The sequence below is a fragment of the Plutella xylostella genome, chromosome 25 (genome assembly GCF_932276165.1).
Source record: "Plutella xylostella chromosome 25, ilPluXylo3.1, whole genome shotgun sequence".
In the NCBI taxonomy this organism is placed as follows: Eukaryota; Metazoa; Arthropoda; class Insecta; order Lepidoptera; family Plutellidae; genus Plutella; species Plutella xylostella.
Window position 1 is genome coordinate 8,871,827 of NC_064005.1, and position 27,120 is coordinate 8,898,946.

Consider the following 27,120-nt stretch of genomic DNA (forward strand, 5'->3'; position numbering starts at 1 on the left):
GCTACAACAGCAATTCAACTACATGATTTCACGACAGCTCTATTTCGTTCGTTTTTCGTCACTAACTATAGAGTAACCCTCGAGATGCGTTTTCACGCGCACTGTATCTCACAGTGCCGATAGTGAAACGCAGCCTTTCAATCAAAACATCCAATTAGTAGTGCACTCGTGGACTCGACTCCAAACGCTTGTCACCCGTAACTGATGGTGCTTGTGTTTACATACATAAATAACTCGTAAATCTATTCGTTATCTCATGTGTTATCGCAACGTAGATTTCTGTAGAAGGAAATAGTATAAGAAAAGTAGGTATGTTTTGTGAATTATAAATAAATATGTGTGGACATCTCACACACGGCCATCCGACCCCAAGCTAGGCAGAACCTGTGTTATGGGTGTTGGAGAGCTGATATATCTACACAGATACATACATAGATACATATTAAATACATAAACGACAACCAGACACAAGTTAAATACAAGTGCTCATCACACGAATGTTTGCCCTGGGCGGGATTCGAACCCGCGGCCCCAAGCTTCGGAAGCAGCTTCACTACCGCTTAAGCTACGGTGCCGTCGTAATTATGAAAGCATCTGTTTGCCAAAAGGGCTCAAAATCAACCGCTACATGCTTCCATGTCGTAAGAAACCAATATTAGGCTACTAATATTGGTTACTAATTGCCCTAAGAGTCTTCTCTTTAGTGCTTGTGGTGCCAAATAAAACTTTCTTCTGTGTGTGCAAATATGTATGAAGCATCTCACTCAAGAAAATAAGAGAGCGATATCCTCATAAATATAATTCACCATCTTATCCTTTGTTTTTCTAGGACTCCATAGAGTTTCTAGACATAAAGAAGACACTAACCTTCGCTAAACAGTGTCTCGACACGAGCCTTCTTCATTCAAATATTCTTTCCGAATTCAAATATCGTCCGACCTTTCGTGCTGAAGCACTTTCAAGTTTGGAACGTAATCTTTTTAAACGTTGATGAAGTTGGTTTGCCTGCCAGTGTTATTAAATTGTAATGTCCATTTCTACAAATGAAGCTGTTTAACGTTTCGTGAGGTTATTTAATAAACCACATTCAAAGAGCTTTATCTGTGCTGTAATTTATAAGTTTATATGTTGGTTAGAGAATTTTATAACAAGCTTACCATTGTTTGTTTTGTTTTTTTTTTATATGAAAAAATTTGAAGCAGCCAGTACGTCAATGTTCTTGTTGATTAAATCCACCAAAGAGGTGGTGTCGTGAGTTTCCTAATAAGTTGCACCGAACTGCAACCTATTTGGAGCGACCTCGTACAACAGTTCAGTGCCCCGACATCTAGCGACCGTTGTTCCAACGAAGAATGCATAATAAGAAAGAAACACGGAAAATGCAACCCTTTCATAATGTTTACGAATAGCAGGTGCGGTGGAGAGGTTTGTAACATGAATTTCGGTCTTCATACTTCATGTTGTACTCACTAGAATGTCTACAACGATGTACTATAATCATTTGTGTTTTTGTTGTGTAAATTTGTTACGAAAAAACACAAAAAACATTGCTTCTCTGTGTGTATCCTGCTCTTCTAAAAAATAATTGCCTTTAGGTTCCCATTTTCTCATCTAATAATTTCAATTATTCACAAGAAAAGTTATTCTTTATTAGAATCCTCTTTGTCAACCGATCCCTCCCTATTCTTCCCCCCTCAAGGCCATTTACCCCCGACCTACAAACGGACACGTTCACTAACCCCCCAACGGGGGTAAAACAAACTAGAAGTACCTACTTTAAGGTGCATTCGTGAGGTAGCGTTCCGATTAATAAATCATCGGTGGTTTTTGTTCAACCGGTTCGTTTTGTCCCAGGGGTTATTGTTATATTTGTGCTGTGCATACGAGTATTCAATTGTAAATTAGTGTTTCAGGTATTCAGATATGTAATTATGTATATTTTTGCGTGAAACATATACAGTAGGCCTTTGCCAAGCAGTAGGAGTACACGTACGGCTACATAAGAAATGGCAAACAAATCATTCGGTTTTTCAGGAGCTATGCCTGTGGATATGTATTATGTATACACTCAGATACACTTGACAACTTTACTAAACCTGAACTTAAATATCTACATAAGACACAACAATCAAAGCTATTACCAAGTGCCACAACATTACTGCTCACTAGGTAATCAAATTAACCGAAGTGGCAGTCGTATTCATTCATTTATTACATTATGTGTTGTAAACTCTTTATTAGTTTATTGCACGTAGTATCAATTAACCTACTATTGTTACAGTTTTTCGTAACTGACATCATGGCTATGGAAAAAAAAAGTCTTTTGGTTTAGGAGCCACCTCGATTGATGTATCACCTGAAGGCCCAGCACGGGGCGCAAGACGCGCACGCCAAGACCTGACAAAAGACTAATGGTTTCCGTCGCGCTCACGCACGGCTTCGAGAGCGAGTGAAAAACTTTTGTCATGTCTTGACCTGTGTGTCTTGCGCCCCGTGCTATATAGACCTTCTGTTCCTTACGGAAGATTTTGCATAAATACAATTCCAAATATAGTTCGTATTTTCAGCAACGTGAGTAGTGACGTATTAATTGTTACATTACTTCGCGCGTCGCCTTGTTTTTTCGGCCACAAAGTTGCAAACAAATTTTAAGTACTTTAAATTGTTGCATCTGATTATTTTTCCTTGCCCTGGCATGCATTCAAGACATTTTTTGTGTCTTTTAATAAACATTAAGAACACAAATCGTCTGTATCTCGGTCGTACATCGTGTCATTTATGTTACATTTCGGTCGTACTTTCATTTTTATTATGCTCTTACTTTTTCATTTACTCCTGCACTTTCATGTAATTTACATAATTTATTTATTTTTATTCTACAAATTATGTTTATGAGGTCAGATGTATTAGTTAGTTGCTACCGTCAATCACAGATCACAGTGCACTGCTATTCTTTAGTCAATTCACAGCATTCAATCATCTAGTCATGTCCAAACTCCTTTAATTATGTAACCTCTATAAAACTCTAACCAGCTCTCTACAAGACTCGATCAAAATTCAAAGTTAAGACCCAATTTCCTAAACGTCTGTCTAGTCTAGCAACAGAGTCTTCATTAACCGGGTAGGCCTTAGACAATTACTTCTACATACTTATGTATGTGTCTGTCTTGTGACCTTTCTCCTTTATATTGGTCTAGCACGCGCGCCCCACTCCAAAACGTATAAACTTTATCTTGCCTGGTGATAACTGAATGTATCAATTGTGTAATTTTATAGCAGTTTCTGTAGTTTTTACGATCTACTGTACCCTAATAAGATCTTTCGATAAAAACAACAGTACTTAGCCTAAAGGTATTTTATCACCTTATCATTCAATTACGGGGAAAGAGTAATTGCACAGTTGCACAATAGCAAGGGACATAAGTCACAGTAGTTTCAAATGAAGGTGCTTTGGCATTCTTTGTGCAATGGCATACTTAGTGCAAAGTATGCATTTTAACAAAACAGGACATTACTGTGTGTAAGCGCAAACAATTAGTAATTGTTCTGACTTCATTTATGTTTGTGTGTCGACTGTTGCCACTAAAGAGGCCTAAGAGCCCATAAAACGTCGAGATACTTTTTCTCCCTAAAAAGGTCCTTCCTACACGTGCGGCGTGCGTGACTTTCAGACTTCCTCCGAGCCTTGTCGGGAAATCACGTTTTATGAAGTTTATGTGTTGAAACACTTTTGTACATGAATTAACAGGATTTATACGATTGAGATGATTATTATTTTAATTATTCAGCTAATATAATAACATCAAAGTTACTTTTTTTGGTCTGGATTTCTTTTGTCAGCATTCAAGACTCTAACATGCATGATACAGAAACAGAATTAAAATCTATCCTATAAAGATAAAATACAACACATTCAAAGTGTATCTGAAATATATTATATCTATATCCTATAATTTCGCATTTCCATCGGAAAACGCTAAATGAGAACGCTACCTATTTAGTGTATGTATTCTCCTCCATTCAACAATGCCAATGCTTTTTAAGTATTCCATTATTAAGGAATCCTGGTCCTAATAAAGAATTCTAGTTCATTTCTCCTTCGCTTATTTCGGCGATTCACTTTCGTAGCTGCCGCCTAGGGCGAGTTGAGTCGAATTATTTTCTACCCCCAAGGAGAAAGATGGGTGTTATAAGTTTAACGTGTGTGTGTATCTGTGTGCGTCTCATCTCTATGTGTCAGCGTAGCTTCTAAACGGCTGAACCGATTTTTTTTCAAAAGTTACGCGACTTTTAGTATAGAATGTCGGGGATTTTTAAAGTTTGTAATTGCTTACAGATATTATTACGGTTCACAAATACTGAAACATTATTGCATTACTTACATGAATTGTCTTGAATTTTTTAATGAGCAAATGGAGCGAAGAGTAAGATACTTACACATTTTGTATTGATTTATTTATTATTACTTATTCAGTTTTTATCACGATTCGTGCATTATTTGAGTTTTTTTCAGTACAACATTGATTTTGTTTTGGGTGTGTTGAAGTTTTGATCGCCTCTACTACAACTTGTGTAACCTCTCGTATTTGAAATTCATCGATAGGTATATGTATGTTGTCTTTTTAACTTATTTTCATGTTATACAGTTTTAGGCATGTACGAAAATGATGACTACTATTCCTGGTATATAATATATAAATAATATACCATATCTATATCCTGCTATAAAGTCTAAATGCGGCACATAAATATCGTACTGGTTTTGTGGCTTCCCATCGTTAAATTAATACATTTCTGGTGTTCTTGTTTACATTGCCTATGCCTGTGGTTTTATATCAATTACATATAAGAATAAAAATAGTACAAGTTCAAAAACATCGTCCCATGGCTGGACTCATGATAAATCAATGATTTCTGTGAACGTACGTTTGTCGTTTTCAGTGGATATATCTAAAACTTTCAATATCCGATTCCAATTTGTATCACGTACCAACCATTACTCTTCACTCCGCCTCCGTGTCACTCTAGAATCTGTAGACTCGATCTCTTCAGCAACTCTCGAGTTCGCCCCACCGCTTCTCGAGTTGTCGACAAATAGACAATACCGTGTCACTGTTTACTCGAGTTGTTCTATCAAAATATTCTCGTGTTTCGTTTACTACTTCTGTTTTGATTGCATCAGGTTTTTTGTGTGATCAAATGTTTGTTGAATAAATTAATTTACGGTTTTGTAGGCAATTTATCCAGTGGAATGTCAATATTGTAGTATGCTTGGAAACTTATGCTTTATGTAATATTCTTTACGTTATGATGTTGAGGTTTACTCAACATCATAACAATAATGTTTAATAGCTCAAACATAATCCAAACAACATTAACTAGTAGCTATTCCTAACGGGTAATCTTTAATAGCTTAAACCTAATCCCAAACACATTATCATCACTATCACTACATCTATCACCATTGCCTCAATCCACCTCATCAAGAACTTGTTTCTCCTTGTTCCAGTATTCTCCAAGGGACAATGCGAGACAGGCCAGTACCGCTTCCTGGCCAAGAGTGGCGGGTACGCGTGGGTACAGACGCAGGCCACGCTCGTCACCGACAAGCAACAGAAGCCCGTCGCCGTCGTCTGCGTCAACCATCTCATCAGGTAAGTCAATGTTACCATCCACAGGAACGAAGACTTCAGTGTGAAATGTGCTATCATCGATTGTAAAAAGTTTGTGCTCAAGGGTAAGTCTGGTTTTGGTATTATTTATGTGATGTGTGAATTTTATAAGCTCTCGTCTACCGCCGGTTTCGTATAATGAGAACAATGGTTTCAATTAGCGGTTAGGAATGGCGGGCGCAGTGTATTTGTCGACGAAATCTCGGCATTAAAGTCCCCGTATTACCGTGAATTATGCGGGGATTTGCGTAAAATTAAATTTCAGCTCACGTTTCGTTCGCGTACAGTGGGCGGCTGGATAAACGTGACACTTTGAACTTTGTGCTGTTCACAAAGAGTAAAATTTTAACCTGATCTTTAATATTTATATTGTCCCCACTGTACTCTTTCTAGCACGTGTATCTTTACAACTCGAGGGAGTCAAATTTAATATAATTCCAACGTTTTATCCGCAAATTCAAAGGACAAATGAACCCGTGACGCATGTAGTTTATTTGTCGACGAAAATAATGAGATTACAAATAGTTGACGACATTATTGTAGATTGCGTCTTACAAGGTCTTAACATTTTGTTTTTTCGTTTTTCCAGTATGTACCTATAACAATAAAAGTAGTTTTAATAACACGTTTCCCAATAGTGCAATTTCCGGTACCGTCCAACATATAATGCTATTCTCTTGATAAAATGCTCGGTTGTCGAACTCGCGAATACGAGGGTAAACGACGCAACGTGACGTGACGTTGAATCTCGGATGGATTCAATTTTTCATAATAAATATTTATGAAGAATATCTTTTTCGGGGGTGTTTCCTCACGTATTAGCCATTCTATTTTATGTCTCTTTCACTGGTGTAAAAGTCAGAAATAGTGATAATTATTGTTAGAAAAAACGGTAAATTACTTTAGGTATGTTTTATTCATGAATTTGTGTAAGTATTCAAATATATATAACCCAAACCCCTTTCCGTAAAGTTAGCCGTACCTATAATACTTCCCAACGAATCACAGATAGCATCATTGATTCAGTTACGCTATGGCCATTATTCAATCAAGAAACTCCTCTTAAACTATTGAAGCGCGCATAGCAACCAGCCACCATTACTACTCATATTTATTGACATGCTCTGGTGTCTTTGAAATTAAAATAAATTCTCAAGAATTGTCCTGAAGCCTATCTACAACTCAAAACTATGAAGAACGTGATTGAAAATGGTTTTCTCCAAGAACAATTTCTTGATTAAAAAAGTCTGCAGTTTGTAAAACGATTTCGTATCTGGGGTTACTTCTAGCTAACTATAAACAACCACGATCATCTCGTTATATTTGTTCGTTCGTTTTTCTTCAGGCTAGGGCCCTTCTGAATAGTACAATATCGGCTGAAACAAGATAACGCTGAAAGCTGAAACTCAAACCAGTCTCATGGATGATAAAACTCCGATAACAGTAGATGTGTTTTCCTTCACGCACTTCAAGTTTCCATATTTTTCTTTTACTCCGCTTCTTTTACATTCTAAAGCTAAGAAAGGATTTGAATGTAACATCGAAATATGATTTAACTACTACGTAGCACACTCGAAATTGTCGTAAGTTATACTACAATTCCGACGTAGCTATGTATTTGGAAACTAGAAAATATGCGTTATTTAAGATGGAAGATGGGGAAGTTAAGATTACAATTATTTTTCATACGTGTACAACAAATATTTTTGCCGGCGACCTACATTTTTGATCCTGACCCTTTAGAGGAAAATAAAAGATTTACCCTTACGTTCTTGAATAAAATAAAACCTCAATTTGCTTTGTCGTCGTCGCAATATCTCGCTAGTTAAGCTTGTCGTCGCAGAAACATTTCTCCATTTTCTTTTGTAAGCATTTTTGTGTTTGTGAAGGAAAGAGTTTTTAGTACTAAGCAGGTTTTACGTATATTAGGTTTGAACTGTGTCCTATATTCGCCTTCATCATTCATTAAGGTGTCACCCAGTTAATTTATCGATAAGCCGGATCGACTAATGGCATTATAATTGAATATATCAAGTCCACGCACGCTCGCCGTCCGGCTATTTATCAGCGCAGGCACAGGCCCATATGTGATTAAGTATACGTGGCTATTCTCACGCATTTTAATACCTAACATGGAGTGATATTTTTCCTCGAGATCTTCAGGAGATTTTTCAACGACTTCCATGAACTAGTGAACCGAACTTTTAAAGTCTCAAAGGTTGCCAAATTCTCCATTCTAGCATTGCCAAGCTATAGAATTCCCACAAGACTTGTCACTTTTCTTCAATATTCCAACTCTTAAGGTAAGGCACAGCATCAGTTTGAGAATAGGGCTCCAGATAGATCCGGCGTGTGTGTTGCGTGTATGTCAGGGGCGTACCATTGGCCCAGCGCTGTTTATACCGCGGCCATGCATTACTTGGCACCCGGCTCACGTTTGTGATCACGGCTATGCAAGTATGCACTGGGATTACGGGGTTTCTTGTTTTCTTCTGATAATCCATTTTGAGATTTATATTTCCTTTTGGCAGTAGGTTGAGAGTCTGTCCGCAGTTCGAAGTTGACCAAAAGGTTTTTAGTTTCTGGAAGAAGATTTTGGCTGTCATCTTTCTTGATTCGTTCGTGTAGTTAAAAAAATATAGTTTTATTTTCAGAAACACGGCAATTGTAATGGTTGTTGTATTTGTTTAAACAAATTAAGGCATTGATTTACTAGCTCTTTGACCAAAGAAAGAAAATCCATCTATATAATGACCAATGTATGTATGGTTCGAACTACTTTAATTATTTGTAACATTCATCTTATCTAGTAGGTACCTAAGTTTTGCATACAGTTGCTGTGTCGCGGCATATTCTGTTTTATGGTTGCATTTCTTGTTATTGTTCGTTGCGTTCGCCATTATCATTGTAATGCTTATTACATTTGCTATGCTGATATACTACGGTTACGATACGACGCAGTCCTCAATAATTAGTGTTAGAAAATTTTAAGTAAATTTTTAAACTTTGCATAATTTATTCCCGTAAAGTTTTTTAATCATCAAAATGAGAAGAAGAATTACATCAAACAACTCGTGCGTAACGCGAAATTGTTCAGATAATTCAATTGAAAACTTTTTACGGTCTTCTATTATTATCTTTGTATGTTATTATCTTTGAGTTATTCCTCCTTTCTAAATTGAATTTGGGTTTTAACGCCTGAATCAACACCTATGACGCTTTTAACTAATGAATTGTGAACGACGTGTACCTCGCACCTAATTTCACGTAAGCCAATCAATGGTTGATTGAAATATCGTGGGTAAATACATAAATATTAATAACACCCAGGCTTGCTACTCCAGTTTACTCGGGTGCTAGGCTGGCTGAGCTGAAATCAAGGGGATATGTACAAAGGTTCCACTCGAGAGAGCCACGTACAGGGACTTCACCCCCTATCAGAATAGAATAGAATACATAAATATTAGAATTTTATCAGTGAATGAGCAGCAACACAATGACATATTTGAATTCTGTGACGGATTAGGAAGTGATGTAGAAAAAAAATGCCATTGTCATAAGAAAATTATACTAATGTCGATAAAAGCGGATTTTATCATTTTTACATTTATTTATCCATGATTTTTCCAGACGGCACTATACTGCACAGTGTTTTATGAAGCCTATTTTTGTGTCATCTCGGTTTTTTTACAAAATCTTATAGTTTTCGTCATTTTAAACACTTTAGTAAAACTCCGAAGTTTCTATCACTTCTAGTTTATTTTTAAAAAAATCCTAAAGTTTCACTTTATCCGGGTTTCGAAAATCACAAAAAATATTATTAAAATATAACTATGCGATACAATTAAATTTCAATAGCATGCATGGAATACACATATTAAGACATACATTATAGCAAAATTTCATACATCAAATCCAAATAGTTACTGAAATATTCCTATTATTCTCTCTTTTCATTTTTGTGTTTTAAAACCCGAATAACCGCGTATTAGATCGAGATTTTCAGTACATAGGTAGTCCCGGTATGCCTCTATCATCACTATTAATACCAGCATCTAATACCGCGTTATTCAGAAGTTATCGTTAAACTAAGTTTTAACCGGATTTTTCGGATGTAGGGTTGTCACTCCTCATAAACTAATATTTTACATCCGGTTTTTATTTTTCTGACAGAAATATGTTATTTAGAAATTTAGCTTTACTATTTTATCGATTAAATTTAATGTCGTTTGCCTTTCCCTTTTTTAAATAGATTACAAGTCACTATAATTATAATATAAAGAAAACTATTGATAAAATTACTAAATGTTGATTTATAACTACAAAATAATTTGAATAGGACTTGGCTTCTATGGGACTCATAAGTTTTTACGATGGAAAGACTGCATCGAGAGCCGAAAATCGTATGGCATAAATCTCGTTTAGTAGAAAGTTATTTCGCATAACATTGTTTAGCCTAATAATGGTATGGCCAAATCTTGAATAGCCTAATAATGCTATGGCATAGGTTTATTAGGGTTAGACCTGGTTTCTCATGATTCTGTTAGTTACAGTCTCAATAACGGATTTGCTGACGACGCGATTAAGGATTATTACCCTTGTTAACTGGATGAGTCCCACGACGAAAATCTAACAGAGCATTCATAAATCCAGCATTATGTGTATCAATCACTCATTTCCCTCACACTTCACACAATATTCTGTCATATTCATTGAAATTTGTTGTCTATGTCTCTGTGATTTCAAACAACCTCAAACAACCAAACTTTTTGGTTTTGTGGTTGCCATGGTTACTATTTCTACCGAGGTTGTTTTTTGACATCCGTCATTGAAAATAATATTATTACGCCATGCCCTTTGAAAAACAATACAACGAACAAGATGGAGTGTCAGTGCAAAAGAAACTTTTCGGGAAATAACATATCAATTTCTAAGTAAGGTCTTATTTTAAAATATTTTGTTACAAGATTTTTCACTTAATTCAATAGTTCTCATTAAGTCATTAGGTTTAACTTCTTTAATCTACCTCTGTGGTCTAGTGGTAGAAGCTCAGCTTCATCACCCAGGGATCCCGGGTTCGATTTCCAGGTAGGGCCATCAATTTGTGTTTCTATATTGCGGTTTCAAGTTAGGTTAGGACATTAAATTTAAACTTTTATCTCGGTTTGACATTATATAAAACCCAGACAGTATTTCGCTTAATTTTTTATGTCACACAACATCTAGTTCGTATATTGTTTATCAAAGGCTCTGTTCATTTTTCCATATTGAATCTTGACAGAATGAGTGAGAAGTAAACAACCCGTTGCCAGGTTACCGGTCTTAACCAAGTCTTAGCGGAACCCCACAGCAGCAATCAAGTTTATCACCCGATCAAGGGAGTTAACCCCGTGATTGAGCATGGTGGGACACTCACTAACCTTAACGGTCCAACATGTAACCAAACCGAGGTATTTTTAACCTAACCGAATGGTGTGAAATTAGGCCTTACTTATACAAAGTAATAATATTCGTTTGGCTTTAACTTTGACGGAGCGTCTCCCTACATAGCGCAAACTGGTGCCTTGTATTGTTTCCGCTGTTTGGAAAACGCTCCGCTTTGGTTTTGATGAACATGTGCACCTAACACGCTCCTCCTCGCTTTGCTCGTCGTTGCACCTATTTTTAGGTTTCGATCTCATGGGGTTTGTAATAATTATATTGGTCGTTTACTTTCGATTTTTTGATCATACAATATCGTGATTTTCGGGATGTAGGAGAAAAATACCACAATTTGTACATTTACTACATACATAATATATTATTTATTAAGATAACATTAGGAGAAACAAGATTATACATAGTTATAGACGAACATAAATTTGAGCACACGAAACTTAGGTGTTTAAAGATTGTGCCTAAAGAGTTTTAGACGAAACGAGCCTTATGCCACATAAGTCTTGGCAAAGTGATGGTTCGGCCAAAAAAGTTTAGACCATACGAGTTATGCGAAATGAGTTTTGGTCAATAAAGATTATGCGAGATGAGCGGAACCCCTATTCTATTCGTATGTATTCATCCAATTGAATACTTAAACAACGAACAAAATTAACAATGCAGTCGAAATCCATACACAATCTTCTTGCCAAACCGCAAATATAAAATTGTTTTCTATGGTATATATTTTTTATGTTTTTATTATTTTTTATATGTGTCTAATGACCTATCATGGTGCAAAATTTTAGGTTTCTAAGTCTGCTAGAAGTACCTTAAACTTTTACTACTGCCTACTATTATTCACCGAAAACTTAAACTCCTAGCTTTGTCCACATCGAAGATATAGGGGGTGCGAAACTGCCGCGAATCGCTTCGAGAAAAGATGGTACGGCCGTGCCCGTTTTGCTCGAGACTTGGCTGGGGCACTGTCGTGCCCCCAGACTAGTTTAACCCGACTGCATGGAAGAATATGTTTTTCAACCATATGTATACAGGGTTATTGGTAAGTAGAGCTGATCCTTTTACGAGGTAATAGCGAAAATAATTTTCATACGATTGAACCCTATAATGTATGATCCAAAACTTAACAATTTCTGAGATTTTAAATATTAAAAAAACTAGCCAAATAACTTTTTTAGTTGTTTTGCATTAAATATGACCTGCACAATTCAATTATAATCATTTACAAGTACGCATTTTATTTACCGCATATTTTTTATATCCGGATAACTCTTTGTCTTTATCCGGTTTGTGAGTGACAACCCTAAAAAAAATAAACAAATAATAATAACTTCTGAATAACGCGGTATTAGATGCTGGTATTAATAATGATGATAGAGGCATACCGGGACTACCTATGTACTGAAAATCTCGATCTAATACGCGGTTATTCGGGTTTTAAAACACAAAAATGAAAAGAGAGAATAATAGGAATATTTCAGTAACTATTTGGATTTGATGTATGAAATTTTGCTATAATGTATGTCTTAATATGTGTATTCCATGCATGCTATTGAAATTTAATTGTATCGCATAGTTATATTTTAATAATATTTTTTGTGATTTTCGGAACCCGGATAAAGTGAAACTTTAGGATTTTTTTAAAAATAAACTAGAAGTGATAGAAACTTCGGAGTTTTACTAAAGTGTTTAAAATGACGAAAACTATAAGATTTTGTAAAAAAACCGAGATGACACAAAAATAGGCTTCATAAAACACTGTGTACTGTAACCATCTGGATTTTTACGTAATAACAAAGTTATATTAAAACCATAAAAACCTACTGCATTTTCTCAGTCAGTGAAATCAATATTGTTTGCTGCATAAATCATTTTTAATAATTACCTATATAGGTACATCTACTACCTATAATGTTTTTGCAAGAATGTTACCCTGTAAGTAATTTTTATATTGAGTATTCTAATTACAACAATATAATATAATATAGTAAAAGGGGAATACACACAAAAAATGGTAGAATAAGACATACCTAATATGCAGAGAAAATTAAGTCATATTATATACCTGATTAGGCAGCGTAGTCACTGAAATCTAATCCATGCAATATTTAGGAACAGTCTTCCTTAGTCCCTAATACATTATTGTATCTGCTTACCCTTAAAGGGGTAAAAGGTATAACTTGTGATATAGGTACATAGTATTATTTTGTGCATATTTTATACATAGTATTATTCAGAATAATTTTCCTGTGTAATTTTCTCGCTGTCTTTTCCTCACTTAGCCCCATTTTTTCATGTTTTCGACATATTTTGCTTACTGTTTACGACCATACGATTTCATTACTTTTTTACGATCTATTCCGTAACTTCATCTGTCGGCTGCTGTTAAATAAAAATTGTGATTCACCCTTACCAGTTGTCTCTAGACATCAACCCTGTTGAACTGTGCTCTTGAGACGGATTTACTGCTTTTGAAATAGACTTTCAGAATTTTCACAGTTAGTGCCTTTATGTGAGATCTTAGCAACGTTTAATGAAACTTTCTAACGATATTGCTCTGCATGCCTTTGTAAAGTTAACTAATGTATACTTAGTGTTTATATCTATGTTGAAATTTAAAGAATTTAGCCTTTTATAGATTTTAGTAAAAAAAATAATACAATTGGTATTGTACTATAATTTTAACGCAAAGAAGATGAGATAAAAATGCAGCCAAATTCACGCTTCTGTATTTACTAAAGATATACTAATTCAAACTACATTTGTGTTTTCCATTTACAAAAGTATGAATGTTTTTTTGAAAGTAATCTACAAGAGGAGTATCTCCGCTTGCATTCTGTGCCAGCACTTTTTACAAAGAATTCTCTTTAGATTTTGTTCTTGAGTTGTAGAAATGCAAAAAATGTTGCTAATTTGAGTGATCTCGACGCTCTGTTAGTTTTTTTAGGATGCCTGATGTTTCAGTTTATGACTAATTAATCAGCTATTTTTATTTTGTACACTTTACAACATTAAAAGTACGATAATTTAATGTTATTATACCGGTTATTTCAATGTCGTCGCATAGAGCCTATATAATTGTTAAAAATAATAATGTTATTTTTATGTCATACTGGTAATGTTCTTTTTACGAGTCCTTGTCTGCTCAAAATAAGTTAGTTAATGGGACCTTAATAGCTTTCGTAATAGCTTTTTTCTTTCTATTTTATTGTGGGTTCACCCACTCTTTATTTAGGTACATTCAATATTGGCCATCTTAGTATAAGACCTTATAAATATTTCTCTAATCTCGGGTCTTTAATAACTATATTCCGCCTTATAGAAAGAAAAACAAAAAAACATACGTTATTACTTAAAATTAAACATATGTACATATAACACATTTGTTTTAGATAAATATATAAAGTTAAGACAAGTTCGAACAATAGTTAATAAAATTTCATGGAGCAATAAAATGTATCTAACAGATTTATTTACGAAAGTTGCTGATTTCGATGCATATTTTTTTATCAACACCGAAAGCTGCATTATGAGATTCTGGTCTCTGCGTTCTCAATGCCCGTATCTTATCTCGTTGACCGCGCTATCAGTAGCGAGGAACACCAGGTCGACCAGATAACCTGCAGCCGACTCGCCACATGACACTAGCTCTGCAAGCTTAGTTAGATCATCATCATCATTATCATTTGTGTGATGTTCAGCCTATCATGCACTAAATGAGCCTCTCCAGCTGTTCCTTGTATTTTCCAATCCGCGAATGACTCTAGTCTACTTTCATCACGCAGACAAACCCAAGTCTCGTTCTAGTGTTTGTGACACACTAAGAAAAGGTAGCCTAATATAAAATATACCTAGCGCTTCTATGCCATAAGGCCTATTTGGTTTGTAAAGGATTCGTCCATCCTACCATGCCAGGTTATTCTTTCAACAAAACTCTGTTCCAATCATCACTACATCGTTTTTTACAGTTCAGAGGTATGTAGGTAGTGGACATTTATAGTATTCGCTTTTTTGGTCACTCTGTAATGGCGAATTAATTTATTCCAAGACAAAATCTACTTGCATAGTAATAACACGTCCTGGCGCTGCTATTAGTTTGTTTTAATCTATGATTGTGATAAGGCTAACCTACTACAACGCAACATTTATAAACAAATAATTCTTATCACTATCATGTTTTTATTTTATTACCACTTGTGTTTCACATCCATCTGTTTATTATTATTTGGATGACTTTTATCGACAATTATATTTCTAAACTCTATAAAATCAAAACATTGTAATCTATAAGTATTTCATTTGTTCACTTTTTCATTATTGTATAATTCAGCTACTTGGAATTAAAGGACTTTACTGACCTAATCTTGGTGAACTTATGACTTTTTAGTTTGGAAAAATAAATAGCGTTTCCAATTTTGTCTGTGCTATAACCAGCCATAATAGTTTCGTCCAACTTCACTTAAATGTACTTAAGTTAATGACAACCACTGAAGTAATCGACTACGGTGACGTACATTACTACGGCTAATTAATAGTGAATAGTAGTGTCTCCGTTTAGCATTTTAAATGACTACCTTAACCTGATAAACGTAACGTATTATCAGCTGGAGCGATCATTCATCACGCGAGTGAAGGGCACCTATCGTGATCCGAGACTCCAGTGCGAACTCACCACGTGGTTGTGGCGTGATTTTAGTAACATTAATTGTATATTATGCATCATCTAAATACGATACTATCTGGTCTGGAAAAGAAATTAAATATTTGTTTTCAATACTAGTTAAAAATAAAGTAGTTAAAGAAAAAATTAAAACGTTTGCCAACAGTTAGAGAAGAAAATAGCATTAAAAACAGAAGTTAAAATTAAAAAATACGCTTCATGAAAGTGTTCAAGTTCTATACGATAAGGTTTAATTTTCAATAGATATTTCATGTTCAGTTTCACGTAAAAGGTGAGGCTTTTTATAGATGTAAAGGTCAGGGCCTGACCCAACTCATTTCGTTTAGTTTATTTTCAGTGCCAGCTAATTTCATTATAGCTTTGAGAGACGGAATTAAAAGCAAGCATTCTTGTTAATGTTATCTTGTTTGGAAACAAATCTGCTATCGACTTCATCAGCCTAAATATTCACAGCTGTACATTTACCGATGAACCTATGAGATCAATGAGATGCACTTCTAACTATAATGCATTCCGTGTATTACTCGACACTCAGGCTTTTTCTGGGCACCACGCGAAATATATCATGCACATAAATAAAAATCTCAGAGTTCATTTGTAAGCTTATTTGAGAACAATTTGTTTTCACGATGTTGGCAACATATTGCATTATATTCAATTACATTTTATGTAAATCATTTTCACCCACGATCTCTGGATACAGCTGAGCCTACTTAATATTCAAATGTGCTCATACATGGTCTTGTTTATTGATTGATTGATTGATTTGAAAAGGTCTTTATTTGCACATAATGTTAGTTACACAGCTTGCTTACTTTCTAGTGTTAGTTTTTATCCTAGAAGAAACTACTTTAAGCGGAATGTTTTTTCAGACAAGACAATGCCTATATAAACAATATTGCATAAACAACTAATTAAATAACATAAATATATATTATTTTTTTTTCTAATACGTTTAGTATAAGGTGAGTTTGATGTTTTCATCTACAGATACACACTTTAGTGTAGTGTGTATTAACAACATAAGTATTGTGACAGTTAACACCTAATAAGAACGAAATCTTTAATTAGGTACCTAACAATAATGTTTATAACATTAACATAAAAGTTCAGTTTTAATCATGCTAGCTCGGTACATAATGTAAAAAATATTGTGGGTAAATTCACAAATCACGCCCGGCTCGGGCGTTAGTTGTTTATTGATAGATAATGATGATAATATCTTTCTCAATTCTCATGTCCTATGGCCCAGATTTGTTATCAAGGGTGCAGCTGGTTGGATAATATGTTGCATTCATTTTAATTGACAAATAAAAAATAAAAATATGTATAATGTGGTATAATGTTGGGTGCTTTAATAAAAGAGATGCGACGTAGGAGAAAACTAAAAATGGCTTTTATAAAAGTCATTTGCGAGTTGCACAAGGTACAAAAGAATGTTAACCAAATGGTATAAGTTTAAGTTTTATAGTATTCAGTGGCGCCTAACTGTAGCTTAAGCATACATGCAAGTATAATTGATTGTGAACATTACATGAGTGTATGTGGGTCATTGCAACAAGCTATACAGGGTGCTTTTATATCAGTGTGTTGAATTTAAGCCCTAATCATTTACGCACACAGATTTTTACAGTTTCCTCAACTGCATCTTTCAACTGCTTACATCTTCTGCCATTTGGTCCGTGTCGTATTTACAGTTCAGGGTCTTAAAAATAAAAACCCTACCCTAATAAGTTAGCTTACAGTAAGAACCTATGATTATTATGCCGTAGTCATTCTTATGAAACATCTCAATTCGATTCGTATTTAAACTCAAAATAAATAACTACCTTTCTATATCATCACGACTCTTGACGTCCCCACTGCACGGATCTCCTTCTTAAAGGTATACTTTAAAAATCCATCCTGTTCTACATTTACCATTATTTATTACTTATCTGTACAGCTCACCGCCGCCACACCTATGCACGCTCGACTATTAATAGATCTACATGACACTGATACTACTGTTGCTTTAATAGATAATTTACGGACTGCCTTATATGTATATGTAAAAGACATAACATAGTAACCAGTTTTTGACATTTCTTTTATTTAAAGGCTTATTAGGTAGTCAGTCGTGGGAAAAATCTAGCCATTGTCGAAGTTGCATTGTATTTATTTATGTATTTAATTCTTTATTGCACAAATATAAAATAAATGTAAAAAAGGTGGGCTTAATGCTAAGAGCATTGTATTATGTCATAGTTAAAAGCAATTAAATTAAAAGAAATTATTTGGCTAGATTTCTATTAACGTTGCACTATCATTACCATATGTGACGGTATTCAATTTTTCACCATCATACTTGTAGTGTAGACCATCCTTATCATCACCATTCATGCTTGTAATTTACTTCTCGGCATCCATTGCCTCGTCACAGAAATCACCGATGAAATCTTAATTCTGAACTCCTGAACGCTCTGAATAGAGTCTTATCTCGTCAGTGAATTTTGCACGTAAATTCAGTCGCGGTCGTTGACTCCTGGGGCTGCAGTTTCAGTTTTCAGACTAAATGGAACGCGTGGGAGTGTGACGTCACAGGAGCGGGCTGTAGCGGCGATGTCAAGGCTGACTGAAAAGAAAAGTGCCGTGAAATTTGCCTGTATTTCTAGAAAAAGCGTTTAAACCAGGTTTTCAGGGTGATATTTTTTATTTAGACTATTGTGTAGCCAAGTAGTTTAGTTGAAGTTTCGATTCCATACCCAGTAACCTGGATTAAATTGTGGGTCGGACCGTATTGAGTTGTTAACCCTTAATTTGACAGAATGCATATGAATAGAAGTTTGACCAACTGAAAGAAACGGTTGGCTGATCTCATTGAGATTTACCGCTGACATGGAAAATCCATTAGGTTCCTATTATTATCTTTTATACTACAAAATAGGGTTTATCTATTTTAAATCCTACAAACATTGCTTATATAACAAATAAAACCATACTCGTAAATAACTTTTTCAAGACAGACAGTGGCGCCGCCACGACTAAACTATCTTGTGGACAACTTTGCCCCAAGTTGCTATTCTCAGAACAAGCTCTCTCTTCCAAGCAATTGACCGTAACAAGACTGGAAACTAAACTACGCTGAGGGAGATTGTGGAAATCGAATGGAGATTAAATTCCCGGGCACAATGACATCGGGAACTTATTCAATAAGTCTTCTGTAAAGGGTTCTGATACGAAATTCGATCCCAACTTTGCTGAAAACGAAAAATAGCAATCTTTTGACCAATGCCATACCGTTGTATTAAATAATACTTTTAGATTTCTGGCTATGAGTATAACAGAAGTGGTGTTTTGGTTACCAAAAAAGACATATTATTCTGTTGTTAATGTCACAACACAAACAAACAAATAACATATTTTCAGGTGTAGTTGTGGCATAGAAGTGATTTATTTGAGTGATCTATTCTATGTATACCTAATATATTTGTTTAACTTTATTAAAACACCGCACAAAGTTAAGAAAACTTAACATAGATTCACATGGAAAATTGTTTGCCTAATAGCGGAGGGAGACATCTTACAGGAAACTTTTATCCTCTTACGACTCAGGCGCACTAGGCATAAACAACAACGCATGGAATAAATTATACAATGGCCGAATGGGGTCAATAGCTGTGAACGAGGGCGGTGACGTGCGAGGGGGGCATTGGCGATCCAATTTAGCCTATTGCGAGTGTGTACGCTAGAGAGACTTGCAAAAATGGTACTGTCAACCCAATGGCGGTCACAAGATACGACAATCAGAAAAATCTTTTTGTAAATGCACAAAAAATCAGAGAAGAGTTCGCTTTGCTTTATAATTTTAATGTGTTTTGGTATATTTTATTTCCGCAAAAGTTTCTAGAATAACTAGGTACCTACAATGTGTATCCTAACTTCACTATAAAATATTTAATTTTATAGTGAAGTTAGTCCTTCAGTTTAGTAAAAGAAAAATAAAAATAGCCACAAAATGCTTTCAGGAAAATATCCAGCTAAACGTTATTATTACGGCACGAGAGCAAACATTGTTTTGGGGACATTTGTAATCTCAAGCCGCGCTCAAATTGCACATTCCTGAAAAGAATTGCTGAATCGCCCACTCTTTTAATTTTCTGAATTCCCGCAAAGTAACGCTCGTTGTTTGCCCAACATACTTTCGCGTGAATATTTTTTTTGCTTTCACAAGCCGTGCCGCTGCATTTCTTTGCATTTTTCCCATTACCTCCTTCATGATGTATTATTACTAACCGTTGATTGAACGCTGCTAATCTCTAATCAGTCTCGCCACTTTTTGTCCAAGTCTGTAATTAGTATTCTTTGGGTGATTGGAATCAGGTGGTCTAATGGCGTTCGCGACTTGGGTTCGAATAGCTTCGTTACATTTATTTAGTTATCATGATGAGATTGTTTTCATGTGTCTACATTAAGGTCATCGACATTGTCTATTGTTGGTATTTGTCATACCATCAATCAGTGCTCGGATTCTGTAACTGGTTTAAAGAAAGCAGGCTAGCTGGTATTGCATTGGATCTCTTGTTTGACATGATCCGTTTTTTCCTGTCCATCAATATCAATTATAACTCCTCAGCGCTGCTAGCTATTAGTAAAAATATTTTTTTATTAAAATCTCAAATTAGTTGTTGTTTATCAAAACTAAAGAACCGATGACCAGCTAATATTTTTTTATAACTTTATAGCTATTATGCAAACGGTATAACGCAAATGTATTTCGGATCTATAAATACAAAGTTTGTATTACAAACCATGCGTCTTTGACAAACATCAGAGTACGTAATGTATTTTTTATCGTGCACGTGATGTTTAATGTATTGGGCAAGTACGTTGGATCCTTTTATGGCGTTCCTGTGTTGTGTAACTGTATCATGTTCCGACAGTGGGAAGGCATCCGGTCACCGGCCATTTAAACTGCATTGTCGGTGCAATTTGCAAACCGGAATTACCTGTCCTCGTGGCACCAGTTTTGAACCGCGAATGATGTATTCGAATTTTGAAATCAGCCGCAACTATTGGTCGATCTTTTTTGAAATGTAAATGTATATGTAACCTTGAATTAGCACGTGTCGCCAATGATGTCATTAAACCGCGTTTTACTACGGTCGTCTCGATGTCTATCTTATCAATGTATTATCAGGTTTTCCAAATTTAAATATTTTAGTTGTCTTCTACTAATTATATTTATTATTCCAACAATTATACTCGTATCTATGATGTATTATTGTATTACATTAAGCATGCTATTAATAATTCTGGTAAACCCTTGTCTTCTTTTGTTAAACCTGGTATACCTTTTTTTGATACCGTAATTCAGGATCAGAAATAAATAATAATAAATAAATAATATGTGGGGACATCTCACACACGGCCATCCGACCCCAAGCTAGGCAGAACCTGTGCTATGGGTATCGGACAGCTGATATATCTACAAAAATACATAGATAGATAGATATTAAATATAAATATCAACACCCAAGACCCGAGTACAAATATTTGTCTTTAAACAAATATCTGCCCCAGCCGGGAATCGAACCCGGGACCTAAAATCCATTCCACATTTCAAGACCTCCTACGGCACTATAAGAAAGTTGTTCAATATTGAGTACCTGAGCCGCAAGCCGGGAGGTTTCTCCGAGACGATGCTGCATCGGTCACGTACGCCCGAAATCGATGGTGCTAACGTGGACCCACTCACGTGAGCTTATAGTCGTCATCGTGGCTGCAACTGTATTTATGTTATATGTTGTAATTGCTCTGTTAACATTGTCGTATATGCAGCTATGTATTGGTTTTTGAGGTTCATATCTACTGCAGTTTGAATCTCGTTTGAAGGGATAGATTTTGGTGTTTGGCAAGGTTTTATATTTTCATAGAAACATTGTCTTAATTTACCATCAAGAGGTTACCCAAAAAAGTAAGTATGACAAAAGAAAATCCCCAATAAAATCTCAATCAGTCTGAAATTTAAAAAAATGCTGATGAAATGATGACTTTATTTTTGATGATACCTTATCTTTTTTAGAATCTTACTTTTTCCTGCCTTACTATGTAGGTTAGAAGGATTGTTTTTATTTATCTACAATATCCCAACATTTAATTTAGTAGAATTAAACATATACACTTATGCAAATTCATTTCTTTCATTCCGATAGAAACCAGATTATAAAAAAAACAATAGGTAATGAATCCTAGATGATAATCATCACTATCGAATGATTACATCATGAATGTGATAATTTCCAGTTAACATTGTGCAACTGGCCCGCGCATGCTTAGTCAGTCCTCACTTCCCATACCTCGTCCTGTTGAGGTCTCATTCTCAAATACTTCGCAACTGTGTGTGACTCGTCCTTTAAGTTCGGCGTATTCTGAATTACTATCATCTGTGTTAGCTTTAATTGTTTACTTCTGTCTACTTGGTATTGGTAAGTTATAAATTTTAAATGAATATGATTATTAAGAATTTAATATATAGGTATCACAATTTATGATGAAATATTTTACCTATCACATTTTCAAAGTATTTCTGCTATCATTCATCTTTCCTATGTTTATGGATGCAGTTTTAGTTTTTTACTTTCTTTTAGCTCATATTACCCTTTTAAACATGCGTTTCCAAAATCAATTTGCGATTTTTACATTCAGAAAACTAGTTTTTTTCTACCTAGTCAATCCTGCAGCTAATTCGTTTTTAACATCTAACACAGTGCTAAGACTTTTCACTCCAAACCCTATTTGTTACTTAATACCGTGCATTTTACACCGTCCATTAGGTCTATGTATAGAATTACGCGGCTGAACCGTGAAACCGTACGCCGCATCGGCCATGTCTTCCGATAGCTGACTAATGATGACGGATTGTCCGCTTTATCTATGAATAATACATACGACGTTGTTACTGTAACGTTCACCGGATTTTTACGTTACAATTATTACGTCAGGTTTTATTATATTTGTTACTTAATGCATTTTCTCGTCGAATTGTGTTTTTCTTATCAAACATTGTTCTATATCGATGACGTTGTTATCATATTTATGCTATTGTTCGATAAGAGTTTTTTATATGTCCTATTGCATTCCGTGAAGTATAACTACATTTCGTGAACTTACCTACCTACAGAACACAGTCATTTTTATTTCATACATTATTGACGGGTTCAGTGTTATTCGTATGTAAATCCTATATTTAGTATCGCCGGCAATTGTCTGCATCTCCAGACGGAATATTTGTGTCTGTTCTATCTTGTCTGTATCGACGGTGCTACATTTTGAATTCCATTCGATGAATGAGAGTGTTCGCTGATAGTCCATTAGCGAAGTGTTGTCTTTCCCTCTGTATAGTTTTCCAATTGTTTTTTCTCCTTGCTGTCTTCCGATTTTCTGTTTGCATAGAATCGTTTTTAAAGTGCTTGCCTATCAGAACTGTATTTATAACTAGCGAAATACTCATTAAACATCAGACTGAAAAGATTTTAAGCAGACCGTGGTAAATAATTTACAGACAGAATTCAGCCACTTGACAACAACGGTAAAGCTATTATTAAAACATGAAGGTTTTATCTTCTTGAGATACCTATTTATAGCCGTACTTAAGTAAAAATTTATTTAATTTTGAAAACAAAAGTAGGTTTTAACATAAATGTTTTCCGAAGACAATTTAAATTGAAACAGTAAGAACAGCAGAGCGAAAATAATTTGTTCAGGCTCTTGAAAAATTTGTCAGCACTCGTAACAAGCTGCCAATGATTTTCTTATGAATTTATGAGACTACAAAATGAATGCAATGGTTCATTTAACTCAACATACATTAATAGCTACGTGTCTTACATTTCTTAATTTATGTGTGGCTTTTTCGTAAGTTCATCGAAAACTCTTTGATACTTGTGTAACTTGACGAGCTCTTATCATCCCAAAGGAGTATTTATCATCCTTACCGTGCTGAAGCAAATTCAGTTCAATGACCCCTGGCCACACTGCACCGAAATAACTCTTCCACGTCGACTCTCACTGAAATTGTCAAAGCATGTCGTGTCTTCTCGTCTCATTTTAATACCAAATTAACTCGGTACTATCCATAAACATTTTCGCGTGTTCCCACCGAGCTATCATCCAGTTTGGTCTGGAAATTATCGAAGTACTTGACTCGAGCGTGATAATGATAATTATGCCAATCGAGATTCTCACAATATATTTATGCGACGTGATTAAGTAATATTATAAAACTGGAATCGGTATCACGCATTGCCGGGCGGTTGTCGTAAAAAGTTATCTGCACGCGTGATTTTCGGGCTCCCGAGTGTCCAAGTCGGTAATAAGTTGCACGAGCGAGGCACGGCCCGCGCCGCCACCGGCCGCGGCCGCCATTCGCGACGCAACCGCCGCGCGAGCCCCACGCCCCGCGCACCAGCGAACAGCTGATCACACAGACGCCGGCAGAACCCAAACACAACAACCCTAACACATACCCCATTGGAACCCAAGTGACACCAACCATGGTAAGCGGAGCTACAGACAGTGTTGTGACAGAACCAGTGAACGTGTCAGTTTACAAGTGCCGTATTTACATACACCCGCGATGTCGCCGGCTAAGATAACAGCGTCGCATGCAAGTGCTAAATACGTCTCGTTATAGGTGCCATCACCAATGTTTAGTGCCAAAATGTTAAATAAACAATGCCCAATGCGTCGTTATGTAACTTTTCTGTGTTTCTATTCGAGCGGTTCGGTTATTTTCGTCCACAAGTTGTCAATATTCCAAGGTACGGACGTAATATTCAGTGTTTACGATTAAACAATCGGGTGTCGCGATCGGTGGCGTAGTTTGTTGACTGTTCCTTGTTGCCGGGTGCCTGGTCAGTTTAAATCACTAAATTTCTGTGGCACTGACAAATTCTTAAGATCTTTTCGTGATAGTGATTTGATAACATTGTATAGAAGGCCCCATACAGCAAACATAACATTCATGTTCTCAAATCAATATTGTTCCAAAAATGCCCACAACATAGGCAATTTCAATGATCCATCAAAATATTTGCTTCCAATACTGCAGCCGCAACCAACGCGAAGCGCGGTGCAGCAGAACGAATATCTGCGTTAACTAAAATTAGCGTGTCCCCCCTCTTCCCCCCTCCGTTACATAACCACGCCACCGCGGCCTTGACTCCTGCGCAGCCGAGTCGCCGCGCCATTGGTGGAAACTAAACTGAGTCAACGCTGCATCAATACATCAATATTCATATTTGTATTCAACTCTGTGGCAGTAACTATTAAGAAATAAATAAACTGGTCTTTGTAGTTATACCTCTGATTGATTCGGGCGCTTGACAGTGTTGACAAAATTTAATGGTGATGCTCCATTGAAGTTATAATTTTCCCCTCTTTTGTCACGTCCAACTGTCTCGGTGTCTTCGATTACGATAGGATTCCCATTATCTAATCTAATCGTATCGACCTTGAATGTTTATAATTTAGCAAATATTTTATCAAGTTAAGTAGGTATATCGTCTGCTGATGTCGTATCTGATGCTCAAACACGCTGTTGTTTTTGCATGCCATTGAATTCCTAATCACCAACGTTGTATTATATTATGCGGCTTTAGTCATTTACAACTCGGCTATAATTAACTTACTCAACAATGCTAAGAGGAGCTTGTACACACATCTCATCGTGTGCATAAATATTTCCTCTATGTGTTACTTCTGCAAAACAATATCTCTCGAAGTTATTCTATTTCTAAGATTGCTTCAATCGATATCTATCAATTAGTTGATTGGTATCATTGATGCTTCGAATCGTGTTATTCATAAACAACAAAACTAGCTTCACCCACGTAATCCTGCGTCGTAATACAATCACGTGACAATGCAATACCTAGAGTATTTATGTATTTATATCCATAACGAATGGTGGCTCTAAAAATCATCTAGATACAATATTATTTATTTGTACACAACAAAAAATCATACGGTACACAGCAAACGAATACGGCGGACTTATCGCTTTAAGCGATTTTTTCAAGACAACCTTTCGGTGGAAGAATATAAATTTATCTATAAAAGTTTTTGCATATTTTTGTTAGAAATGATCACGTAAGCAATTTGCGTGTCTCGGCGCGGCCATCGGGTGGCGTCGCCGGTTCAATCGGAATCACGGCCAAGGCCGAGCCAACAGCTGTTCCACTCTGAGCGGTAGAGTATCAACAATCGCCTTTTAATACCGTTTCCTGTGTAACGATTTCTATACTACATGCAATGCATCAACCTGTCCGTCTACAGAGATTGATCGTGAACTTGAAACTTCATAACAACAAGTCGATAGGTACGTGAGGGATGGCATTCGGCGTATGCAGTCGGCGGAGGCTGGAACAATCGATAGTCCAGTGCGTTTCTGCGCGCGCATCTACTTTCACTGCTCTTCTTGTGAATGGCCGCCTTCTATCCCTTGGGGGGTGAATTCTTCGGCAAGGTCGTCCACAAGGCCGCCGCTGTAGGCATCTCTTTTACTCGCACCGTCACCACCATGCTCCATCCCTCTAGATTCACTTTCGAGCGTAAATGCAATCCGAGAAACACACCCCCATACGATTTATTACTTGGACGCGATGGCGCGTGTTTTGGTTACGTCGTCGCGTCGGAAATGGCGACCAAACTTCTCGTTCGGAACACCGATTGCGACAGACGTTTCAATTTGTTTGTCTCATTTTGTAAACAAATTTGGAAAATTGTTTTTATGTCTCTTGTTCTTACAGACAAAGTCTGGCGCTAAATGTTGTTTTCTATTAGATTTGCTTGTACAACTTAATCGAAAGGTGAATGAAAACTTGACCCAGCGATATAGATAGGCTGCCGTATCAGCAAGTTAATATGGTCGCCATCATATTTTACATTGGTTTATCAGTGCTTATCGCAAGATCATTGACGTATTTGTCCCCAAGGAACATCTAGCTTAGCCTTTAGGTCATCTATTAGTTGAGCGTTGATAATAAGTCCTTGCCTATTAAGTTTGTAACGTTATCAGGTATCGGCTATATGCTTCACACGATTGCTGACACTTCTCGAGTGCACACGTATCCACTCTGGTTGTCCGGAAATATTTTCGAGTTCTTTATTATAATTTAATCATAAGTTACTCAAGTATTTTTTAGACTCTATTCAGTGACTTCACCATTAGCCGTGTTCGCGAAGTATTTCGTACGAATAATAAATTATTTAACGGTTTGACGTCAAGTTGGGCTGAATATTTTCAGTGTGAGTTACGTTTTTGCAAATTTATTCAAGTCTGTTTTGTTG

General features: G+C 35.9%; 1 protein-coding gene across 4 annotated transcripts in view; it reads left to right on the forward strand.

The window, feature by feature from the left end:
- Window positions 1–27,120, forward strand: part of LOC105384842 — a 94,421-nt gene that overhangs the window by 58,629 nt on the left and 8,672 nt on the right. For all 4 annotated transcript variants that reach the window (XM_048630114.1, XM_048630112.1, XM_048630111.1 and 1 more), the window contains exon 7: window positions 5,510–5,654. In XM_048630114.1, the coding sequence (XP_048486071.1) occupies window positions 5,510–5,654 (145 nt within the window). The remainder of the gene's footprint in view (window positions 1–5,509; window positions 5,655–27,120) is intronic.